At 37.2% G+C, this 12,274-nt stretch overlaps 1 protein-coding gene across 9 annotated transcripts in view; it reads right to left on the bottom strand.

Annotated features, from left to right (window-relative positions):
- Positions 1-39: 39 nt before the first annotated feature.
- The window catches only part of LOC107224635 (nephrin), a 75,480-nt gene continuing 63,245 nt past the window's right edge, over positions 40-12,274 (bottom strand). For 6 of the 9 annotated variants that reach the window (XM_046729855.1, XM_046729864.1, XM_046729882.1 and 3 more), the window contains 4 exons: positions 9,143-9,409; positions 6,624-7,102; positions 305-388; positions 40-131 (listed from right to left, as the gene is read on the bottom strand). In XM_046729855.1, the coding sequence (XP_046585811.1) occupies positions 54-131; positions 305-388; positions 6,624-7,102; positions 9,143-9,409 (908 nt within the window). In that variant the 3' untranslated portion in view covers positions 40-53. Of the gene's footprint in view, positions 132-304; positions 389-2,660; positions 4,808-6,623; positions 7,103-9,142; positions 9,410-12,274 lie in introns of those variants that run through there. The other 3 variants (XM_046729870.1, XM_046729873.1, XM_046729866.1) reach the window with 3 other exon arrangements.

Raw genomic sequence — 12,274 nt, 5'->3', positions numbered from 1 at the left:
TACTTGCTCAAACGCATAACATCGATTTTTCTTTCCTATCTTCTCTCGTTTCCTCACTGGCTGACAATAATTATTCTTCTTCCCAGGGGTGGAAATTTAGGAGTGGTAATTTCAGTACGGATCAATAAATTCTGCGGAAATTTAAACGCTGTAACTGATTTTCAGAAAATGACGATTTAAATATAGGAAAAAGACGAATAAATTACAAATAATACAATGTAATTTTAAATGCACCCTGATTTTCCATTTGAATTTTCAATAAAGTTACACGTAATGCTGGTATACATAAGATAAACGTAATTACCTTTATACGTTGAATGAGAGCCTTTGATCCATCCCTTGGAATATAAGAAGGTTTCTTTGAGCGGTATGAATAAATCTGGTGTAGCTACGAAATGAGAGAAAAATACGTGTCATTATACATGTTTAAAATTGTATTTACATCTGAATTTATAACGAACACGAAATATAGTACAAAGTATACAGTATTTTAGATTACAGAAGGCACTCAACCTTTAAACCTAATATTATTAGTTTTTATTATAATTATAATGTAATAATAATAATGGAAAAATCCTTCATACAAAAGTGAAATAATATCTATTTTTTTTTTAATATATAATACATGTAATATATATATATATATATGTGTGTGTATGCGTCTGTGTGTACATGTAATATTAATAATATATTAATTTATCTGTATAATAATTGCATGTGTGAATTAATGAATGAGGGAATGAGCATTTCGGCGGGCTAATAGAATTACGGAGAAGCTACAACGGCTGTAGAATTTTAGTATACATAAAGTATGTGTGTATGAAGTAGAGTTAAGAACGTGTGAAAATTCTCACTTTTACCAATAATTGATGAAAATAGTTCGGACCCGGACAATATTAGCTATTAGATATTAAAAAGAATCGCGAGGATTCCAAGAGTGAAATAGAATAATCTAAATGCAAGAAGCAGTTTCTAATCAGCTGATGGCGATTGTAACATTTAATACAACAGATGTAACACTATTGATTGCAAATATGATTGGCGATGGAAAAAACGTTGAGAAAATATTATACGAATTGGGAAAGATTCGAATCTAAAATACGATTGCTGATATAAGCGCGAAAGCAAACTGATGATTGTCATTGGTAAAAATGTCGTGAAAACCTAGAGGGAACGGTGCAAGAATCGATCGGCGTTCGGATAGTTGGCGAGTTGATTTTTTTGTAAACCGAGTGGTAATTACAAACGATTCTTACGTGCATTAAAATTGAGTCGCAAACATTGCAAGCGGTCGCTCGATACTTTCACAAGTCTGCAGACTCGATATTTAATGGATCAACATATCAGAAAAGGAAATGAAATCCAGGTTTAAGACGTATAAATACTATATTCGTATCGTTTCCGCAAACGAGTTTAATGAAATATCTTATCGTGAATAAACGGTACGAAATGCTGTTATATTCTAGACCCTGCAATTGGTCGTATAATAAGTAGGATTATAACAATGAGCAAAACACTTTTAGACTTTAGGATTTATAGAGTAACAATAAAGATTACCGTGCGGAGGAAGTGTGAAAAATTCGAGAAAAATTGAACGGTGCAATGATTGTTTGTGTGACGTTTTACAGTTATTTTTCATTTAGTTTTTTCTTTTTTCTTCTTTTTCATTTTGTTTTTTTTTTTTTTTTTCTTCTCCATCTTTCAACAATGACAATTCGTGAAATGCGTTTACCTATCTTTGGAAATTTCACGCCAAGTGACGAATCGCTTTGTCACGTGAGTCAGAAAAGTAAATGTCAAAAGAGAAACGAAAATACAAATTTCGACGATATTTTGAATCGGCCAACATTGTACCACCGGTTCTTAGCTTTATTTCACAAAGCGAACGTACTTTTTTGACTTTTCAGACGTCATAGATTCAATTTAAAATAAACCGATTTTTTGCTTCTCGTGTAAGTAATTTTTCATCAACTCGACGGATCAAACTTATACAGTCATATGTGTAATTATAGTACCAGTGGAATTGCAACGTCTGCGTACAGTTTTACATAGAATATTGAATAGATACTATCATTTTATGTATTCATATATACATACATATATACCTAGATAGACATTTTATGCATATATGTATATTTATACATATATGTGTACATTTTTCATTCCTTCCTAAAATTTAAATAATTATTATCATGCCGCGATAGCTATAGCTTATTTTAGAACAACGATCTAGTTTGTGAACACTCATTCCTCGGAGATATTATAACTCTTTTAACTTTTATATATATATATATGTATAAGTATATCATATATATTATTTAGATTTATACCTTTTGACTCTATATATATATATAAATTATATTCCTTGATAAAAACTGTATTATTATTGTTGTTGTTGTTATGATTATTATTACAATATTTATTATTATTATTGTAGATGCGATTAATAATTATAATTGTGGTTGTTGTTGTTGTTATTATTATTATTATTATTACTTATTTATTTATCTATATTCGTCATTATTATGTACGGTTTAAATAGTTACGGTCTCGTAGTAATATATATTTATCATGTAATATATATTACATATATATATATATATATATATATATATATATATATATATATATATATATATATATGTGTGTAATATTAATAATAATTATATTATACCTTGGCACAGCATATGAAAAATAACTATTGTATGAATTATTATTATTATTATTATTATTATTATTTTTCTCACCTTTCTCTGTTAATCTTCTTTTTTTCCTTCTTTTCTCTTTAGCATAGGCAAAATTGTATTTTATTGAAACTTTTTGAGCACAGTTATTATTATTATTATTATTATTATTATTATTGTTGTTGTTACTATTAATTTCTCTCCCTCTATGTTACACAATACTCTTCGCTCTCTTTTTATCCTCATCATTTACCTATAGTATATACGTACAATGTAATGTAATAATTATGTATTGTACGTTATTTGAAAACCGCTGTTGAAAATTAAACTTTACTTTATACTTACGTCCGACTCGTCGCCTAACACGTTGTTTAATATAACTATAACTTGACGGGAGTCTTTTTCTATTTGTTATAATATTATATACGTACATGAATATTTTATATATATATATATATACCATTATACCTATGCCTTATACACGTATGTATGAACCAACTATAATGTCAGACAAATTACCAAATCTTTTTATCATTTGTCCTAGCGTAAAAACCTTCCGTGTACCCCTAAACTTATATTATACCTATACGTACTATATTATATATTTCTCCTTTTTTTAAACTTCTCTTCGGTCTTTATTCAGTTTATTTCTCAAGGCAGTCGACCCAGTTTCGCCTTTTCTCCCATTGTCAATCATTGTTATTATTATGATTACTATTATTATTATTATTATCATTATTATTATTGTTAACTTTATCCCTTCCCTTTTGTCAGCTACGCTTTTATCCCGCACACCGTTCGTAAAGAAACACAATTTTTCATCTCCTCCGACTTTACACCTTAAACCTACACCCTGATTATCTCATACAAACACTGCATTATTGTTAAACATTATTTTTAATTTTAATCTTTTTTACCGTTTTTGTCTTTCCCCTACTTATTTTTATCAATCCTATACAGCGAAAAACTGACACTGCACTGCACATGACGTGTATTATCGTCCATCTGCGATTATTATACAGGGCTGATAAAAATCAGGTGAACAAACCGTAACGTAGGTACGCAAATATTGTGCCTGTATCGTTATTTCGCCGGGTTACAGACGAGAGACGGAATTTTATTTCAGCCCAAAGTCATCGGGGTTGAGCAGCTTGATTAACATCCGCATGTGTACTCAAACGGATCAAGTAAACCGAATTACTTAGGGTCCGGAGAATATCTTCGTCACATTTTTGGTTTCGAGTTTACAGCTGGTGGTCTACGGCTTTAATGTCACAACATATCCTGTTATTCGTTTCAAGAATTCCGGGCCCCTTTACGGTCCGAAGCCAATTGCAGTCCCGTGGAAAATACTGCGAAAAAATAATACGAAATCGTCGACGATGACCGATGCATTTCTATGGATTACAGATTTCTTTTTAAACCGTCAACGAGTCTTCGATGCTCTCTTGAAATTTTTCCGCTGTCCAGTGTCGTATGGTGCGGAAGACAAGGATCGTCCAAGAGTCGATAGAGATGAAGGGGGTGAAAAATCATCCTCTGCAAAGTGGAATCGAAAGGGAAAAGGCTGAAGGCTGTCGACCGGGTAAAAGCCACTTATACCTATATCGAGCTCTCGATATGAGTAGAATTTATCGATTCTCGGATAGTCGGTGAGACGGGAAAGAAATTCGGTTGTTCCTTACGGCGAAGATCCTTCTTTTATTTACCGGGCGCCGCTCGAGTTTCATGTTACACTCGTTTCACCCTCTCTTGTCGTCGAACTCGTCACGTTTCCGCGTTCCGGGGGATCCCCTTCGCTTGAGTTTTGTATCCTATTTCCTCGTTCGCTTTTCCTTTTTCACATTCATGAAAATATTACCGCGAGGTTCGGCAGATTTTTCGGGACGGTTGATCCGTTACATTCGGACAAATTTCTCACCGTTGTACAATATTTAACGTAATCATTGCCGCTCACATCCGCGTCCGCAGCTACATTACTATGATGATTGCCTCGCGACAGACCCGATTTTCGATTTATTAATTTACAGCTCCGTCTTATAGAGTCACGTGGCCGGCGCCATTGATGTTGGTGGTGTGGCCGAACGCCATAACGAATTCGCTGATTCTGTGATCGTTGTTATCTGCACATGTATAATAGTGATATTCGATTAAAGATCGTCGGCAGTGTTGCACGATTGAAATTTCCAAAATCTCACACCGTCGCAATAGGGACAAATCAGGCAATTCTGAGACCATTTTTTATCAGTACGGAATCTCTGACTTCTTTTTTCAATTTTTGTCAAACCTTTGGATAGGAAAATATTACCAGAATATGCACTTTGAACTAACTTCTCTAACGACTGTCCCGTATTTTCTGAAAAATCATTTTCCCAATAAAAGAAAAGCAAAAAAAAAATAAAAAAATAAATACACATTCGTATAAAATAACCTGTAATTTTCAAGCAGATTACAGATTTTTTAGAGCATTGAGTGCTCTACGCGGTAAAAAATATGATGTGAAATAACATGGGCGGAACAGCGTAATAAATAGTTTCTATTGTTCAGGCAGTGTATTTTTCTCAATATTCCATGGAAACTCTGTAGTTTTGAAATTCAAATTTCACCATTAATTTTTCTGTCTCATAACACATTACACGTCAAAGAAATTGTCTATTCATTTCGAGCCCGTTGAAATAGACATGTCCAGATGTAGAGATGAATTGATGCAAAGTATACGAGCAGACAGTAATTTTTTTCCATAATCGACCGTCTACATATTTCAATTCTCAATATTTGAATCGCGTCACTTTTTTCGGTATTTCAACGTTTGAGGATAAATCGGTTTGTATAAAAAGTTAAGAAAAATAGAAAAGGTAAAAACTATTTCAAATATTTTGTAATTTTATACATGTGACAATGATAGTGAATACGAATAAAAAAAACATTCTTACCATGTGATAGAATTGAATCTGAGTAAATTTAAATTATTCAAGCTAAAACATCAAGAAATTGAGAGAAGGTTTTTAACATTATTTAATGTTCGACTTAATTGAATTCCGGTGTTTTTGATTCGATTTTTACGTTTTTGGACTCATTTCACATGCTAACGAGATTTAAACAATTTAGCCGAAAAACATTTCACAAAACATTTACTCCGACAAACCTATTTTAACCCAATCGAAGCTAGCCGTTTTTAATATTTTATCAAGCCGCTTCTTGGAAAACAGAAATTCTCTTAATAGCCTTGAAATCGGAATAAAATAGAAAAAAAAAATAAAAAACAAATAAATAAAGAAAAGACACCGGAGTTTCACAATTCCGTACATTCGGATTACAGAAAATCTTTTCTCGAACGGTTTTATATCTTAGCAATTGCGTTCTTCGAATTGCCTTGGATTCATCTCTGTTACAGAGTAGAGTTTCCGTCTCATACCGTATTCACCATAATAATTAGTTCGACTAAAATGACCGGAGATTTTTCTAACGGTTTCGTCCTCTTCTCCCAATTTTCGATCTAGATCGATTCGTCCTTAAAAAAATATAATTGAAATTTAGGGATGGGCGACACTTTCCGATTAATCAAAAACACCGACGTTATCTTCCAATTAATCGATTATCTTCTGCCGACATTTTTACTATTCGATTAATCGATGATCGATTCTATTTTCTCAACGTCGGATATATCAATTTTTTTTTTTTTCTGTTTCCGATGATTCACTAATGGAAGAAAAAAAATAATGAATCTACAGAATGATCAGAAACCTTTTCTCGCAAGTATGTAAAATTTGTCGTTTTTCTCGCCGACTTTTGTTTTTTTTTTGAACATCATCGATTCGTGCGATTGACTTTTTTATTTTCTCAACGTTCGCCCGTCCCTAATTGAAACTCGACGGGGTTTCGATCCGAGCGGACAAAGCCTGACCGCGTTTTCGGGTTATCTCGAGGATGGGCGCGTACCTTGTTCTCACGACCGATAAGAGGAGTTTCCGCCGTGGTCTCGTCGACGCCCCTGGTCAGATAGGGATGAGGTGGCGGAATGTAAACAGACTTCCCGGTCGCAACCTGTGCGTAAATCGTCGGATCCTGGGGCTGCTGGCGACGCGTCAATGTGGACATAGGCAGAAGCTGAGGACGCTGAACACCCGCGACAGGAACCGGCTGGTAGCAATTTGGGGGAACCCGTCTGCCGCCCCTCTGGAGCGACAACTCGGCGTAGGTGAGCTCGATACTCTGCGGCATCAAGGGCGTCGAAGCGTTCGTTAGGCATTTTTTAACATCTTTCTGCCGCACCCGAGCTGGGGATGCGCGGGTAATATCGCGGTAACAACTTACGTTGTTCCCATTCGGGCCGAAGGACGACTGATCCTGAAGCTGGCGAGACTGCGGCAGGATAAAACGGGGCGACGCGCCCTTGCAGAGCTCGGCGTACGAGTTTTCTGACCGGAAACAGAGGTAACGAGGGTTTAAAACAAGGTTCGTGCGTTTAGAGAGAAACAACGATATAAATTGTCGATAAGAATATCATTTGGACTCATAGAGAGGATTATTTTTTCCTTTTTTTTTTTTCTCTCTCTTCCTGTATCTCGATGATTTGTACAACCTGACCAAAAAAAAGCGGAGTATCTATTTGCTATCTAGCGTATCTACGTGTAAAAAAAAAAAAAAAAAAAAGAAATGTGTCGTAGATTTTACATCTTTTTTGTGGCGAACGTGCGGACAGCACTTCTCCTGGAGTCAAATCTACATCGATTTTGTGTAAATCTACCTGAGCGTATCGTTAACTCTTGCTATTGGTTTCGAAACTCTTACTATCGGATTTGTAAATCTTGCCACAAATGATGTAGATTCAACTCGAAAATAGTGCTGTCCATATATTCAGCACAGGGGATGTAGAGTATACAATATTTTACTTTCCATGACGGGAAGCGTATTATTGATCGAATAAGTGCACGGATATCACTGGCAGAAAAATTGAACCAAGCGTAATGTCCATTTTACGTTTAACTTACTTTTGACATTTCTGTTAATAAATATGATACAAATTATTGTAATTTTGACGTTTAAATTGTCATATCATCGTATTAATTTGTACTTTGTAATTTTTTTTTTCACTTCGTAGTACATTAAAATCTGGTTAAGGGGGGGGTAAGGTCAAATCATACGAAAAAAGCCATGTTTTCGTGATTTTTTTTCTGACGACGTAGTTAAAATTTCTTTACTCAACCAATGGTACATTGAAGTATGACATTCGAAGAATATTTCATCAAATTTTTACAAAGAAATATTAAAAAATACGGCAATGGCAGCAATTGTTCGGACGTGTCTCGAAAAAGAGTTGAATTGCGGTGCCCCTCATAACTTGGTGCTGGATCATCGAAAATCAAAAAATCAAAGTTCATTCGTTAGATAATAGTTTTTCCCAGGTAACGCTGTCGAGTTTTTTTTTTTTTTCCAATTTTTTTCATTTTTTCGAACACTTTGAAGTGAAAAATACAATTTTTTGGGAAAAAATCGCCTAATTTGTTATTGCGAAATCAAAATTATGAACAAAAAAAAAAAAAACTCGACAGCGTTACCTGGGAAAAACTATTATCTAACGAATGAACTTTGATTTTTTGATTTTCGATGATCCAGCACCAAGTTATGAGGGGCACCGCAATTCAACTCTTTTTCGAGACACGTCCGAACAATTGCTGCCATTGCCGTATTTTTTAATATTTCTTTGTAAAAATTTGATGAAATATTCTTCGAATGTCATACTTCAATGTACCATTGGTTGAGTAAAGAAATTTTAACTACGTCGTCAGAAAAAAAATCACGAAAACATGGCTTTTTTCGTATGATTTGACCTTACCCCCCCCCTTAAATCGAGCCAAAAAAAAATTTAGTGGAACTGCTGGAACATTTTTTTTTTCAAACCGTGTATCAATCCGCACGTAAAAATTAAAAACGTGTATAAATTTCTGGAGGATGCGTACGTGTGTACGTACATACGTATACTTTATAGACACAGAGGCATGGAACAGGGTAATATTTTTCTGTCACACCGCATAACCGGCAGGTACCTTACACACGCAAACGCAGACCGGAAACTTATACGCGTCCATCCATAGATCAGCGACCTCGTAGATTTTTCACCCCGCGTTACGGTATCGGGGTGCAAATATACACATACAAGGAGGGTAAACCGCTTTCAACGAGCATTATATTCCAAGTACCAATTTGCAATTAATTAGCCTTTATCTGTAAGAGCGTTTGCGCATAATACTGCCAGGTATAGGTATAGGACTGCAGGCGGCGACCCTCCCCATGGATATACGGGGTCGGTGCCTCCATGGTATATCATCGTTAGGGTCCTAAGCCGCGATACTCTCTGAAATTAAATCGATTCCTCGGATCCGAGGCGCGGAATTCCGCCATGACTCGAATCGGAGTAAAACGGCCGACAAATCCCAACTCTCGTAGGTCCGACTTACCGTTGGCGTGGGGTATGATGTCGGGGTTCTTCTCGAAGCTCTCTATGCTGTCCGCGTTGGCCGGCAGGCTCGACGTCTTCTCGTTCGGAGCGGCAAGGTTCGCCATCCCTCCGTCGTCGTGCGAGTCCTTGTCGTCCTGGGGGCGGGGGCGGTACCGCAAACGGACGGCAAGGACTATCACGAAGATGACCAGGAGCAGACCGGCAGCTGCGCCAACGACGGCACCCAGCAGCGGACCCGACAGAGACAGCATCACGGGCGTCAGAGCTGTCGACGTAAACTTTCGCTTTAATATTCCACCCCGGGACTCCCGGCAATCCCTTGCCCACTTAACAAACAATCCGAGTACACCGGTGCTCTCTATTTCGACCCCCGCTGCGGAGGAGGATCGTTATATGTATGATGTAATGGGAACGAGACGCTCAATCTTATCGCGGAACGGATCTCCCCGGCTTTTATCAAGCCCAGGTATTGCGGTATTATTCCAGTCGGCCAATGATTATGCTTCGTGGTTTGCGCGAGTCGAAATGAGATATGCGGGATGTTGGATCAACGAGTTCGAGTTGGCCGAATTTCTTCCGGTGTACCGTCACAGCTCTCGTCCAGCGAAATTTTTCGTTCTTTCATGCTGTTTTCCGGTTTCTCGACAAAGTGACGCGATTTTTTGTTAATTAATTGATAATTCTAAATGACGGTCCGTTGAACACCCGAAACATTGATGTAACCGCCAGGTTTCAGGCTGAGGGAGTTGAGATTAAGCGATATTTACTCGACATTCGATTTTGAACTATAATCGAAAGGAATCTACTATACCAGAAGCTTTAAAGTAATAGTCTGATTTTATTCTTTGGTACGAATACTTCGTCGGTAACTCCCAAAACATCTTTTCGTAACTTGTACTCAAATTGTACGAGAATTCTAAGAATAAAAATTAATTATCCTTGAAATCGGAGGGTTGATTGAATTTTCACAACTTCCCAAAAGCTAAACTCGGAATGCGCAGCGTGTAAATTACCACCTCGACAAGTGTACCTACTTTCGGCCCGCGAGTATAAACGCGCACTCAATCGATCGTCACTAGCAAGTGTAATTGAATGGGTATTGTTTGATTTGGTGTGAAAGGAACAAGTAAAAAGTAAAAAATCGAACAAAAATAGCTGAACGTGGATAAATATCAACTAAAAACGATCGAACTTACGAAGGGCTTGCAACAGAGTTAATTTGCACCCGAGGCTACAGGGTGCCGTCTATACACAGTCCGGATTGTGTAAGCTTGCTAAAACACTTTGACGTGACGTCGTGGAGAGTCTCGAAGCAATTAGCTAATTGTGACGTTGGACGTTTCATAATTACGAAGCCTCGTAGCGATCCTCGCGCTTATACATATATATGAACCAATCGCTGATAACTAGCCGAGTAATTAACTCGGTAATTGAAAAGAGTCGGTGCTGAGCTGGGTCGGCTGGCTTCAACCCTTTCAGTCGGGCATTTTTCAACTTCAACTGAATTTCGTTACTCGGGGATTTTTGGAGCGGCTGATTACGAATCTGAAGTCGGAGTTTGATGATTTCTAAATTAAAAATCGCGGATCCAACATGGCGGATGTAAAATCGAAAAAACTATCAAAATTCGATGATTCTCGCTGAAACTCGTTACTCGGAAGTATTCGGGGCTGCACGAAGTAACAGGGATGGTTCGAATTTGTAAGTAAACTGCGATAAGGCTAGGACATGGAAATTTTTGAGGTAGAACGCCGAGCATCCCACTGTGACTGAAAGGGTTAAAACCCGCGTCTTTTTCACGCTGCAGGCTTCAGCGATCTCCGGGACATTGCACCTGCGTGCATGCCGCTTTTGATGCATAATATGCTTATGCAGGTATATGGGTACACGTATGCACGTAAAATACGTTGGTACAGCGGAAACTCGTCGCTCTTCAAAGTTGAGTCGTCGAATTATCCAAGCATTGTTCTCACAGAGGTTTCTTTGACCCGGCCTACGTCTATGCTGGTCATTGTCAAAGGAACAATGCCCACCCTTGTTCCTTACTACCGAATCAGCGTGAGTCGAGGTACTGTCCTATGGTGGGAAGACGAAATCCTCCGCACGGGAACCTTTTAGGTGAGCTAGACTCGAGCAGCCTCGCTACACACCGAGTGCAAGGAAGCTTCCAGAAGTTGGAAGCTCTAACGAACCATGAAACTAACGATGCTCGTTTTGGGTTTTTATCTGGTATCATATATGTAATTGGCAAGAGGGTGCGGACTGCGTTGCTGGAATACGAACGCGTGGAATTTGGCCGCGACAAAAATTGAGATGCTTGCGGATTGCGTGATCGCAAATTCGATACGATTGCCGCTGATAAGGGCGAGCTGTGGTTAACCCTGACACTGCACACCGAGGTCAAAAGGACTCCACGGCATCTTCACCGTAAATTTCATATGAAAAGCATCAAGAGTAGTCTGATTTGATCAAAGATAAATAATGAATTATCGTGAAAATCGGTAATTCATTCTTTGTCCAAAAATTCAACCTCACTCGCGCAAATAAATACTTTTCTTTCATCGCACGGTATCTTAAAATTTTTTTCACCTCAAAATATGAAAAATTCTACTCTGTGAATGATCTATTTTCCGGTATTTTGTTGGTTTAGGAATTTTTTTTACCACATTCAACATTTATTCATTTTTATATTTGCAGAAGGCGTGCAGTGTTAGGTCACTCAAAAATTTGTAAAAATGTTGCATTAATCGTGAAAGATTGACGATGAGATGATTTTGGTACTTACAGGCGTGTTCAAAATTCAAGACTCAACAATCTTTCGGATATAACTCGGCTGTAACACGGTGTAAAGAGACGTGCAAACTCAGGGTGCTGCTGCATAATACATTTTCATCTTTTATGCAGCGACAACTTTTCGCGGGTGGTAAAAGTCAAAAAGTAAAAAATTTAGTTTACTTTACATTTTTTTGGAGTATATATTTTTAGCCTTACACATATACCGAAGTCATGAATACACGGGTGCTTCGCTTGCATACTTTTTTGTTTTAGTCAACACTGAATTTTTGTTCCACATTATATTGAAAACTGCGATATTTGACAACGATCGTACGATCAGTTTTTATGAGTATTT

The sequence above is a fragment of the Neodiprion lecontei genome, chromosome 1, assembly GCF_021901455.1.
Source record: "Neodiprion lecontei isolate iyNeoLeco1 chromosome 1, iyNeoLeco1.1, whole genome shotgun sequence".
Classification (NCBI taxonomy): domain Eukaryota; kingdom Metazoa; phylum Arthropoda; class Insecta; order Hymenoptera; family Diprionidae; genus Neodiprion; species Neodiprion lecontei.
Note: the sequence above shows the minus strand (reverse complement) of the source record. Positions and strands in the feature narration are given on the sequence as shown.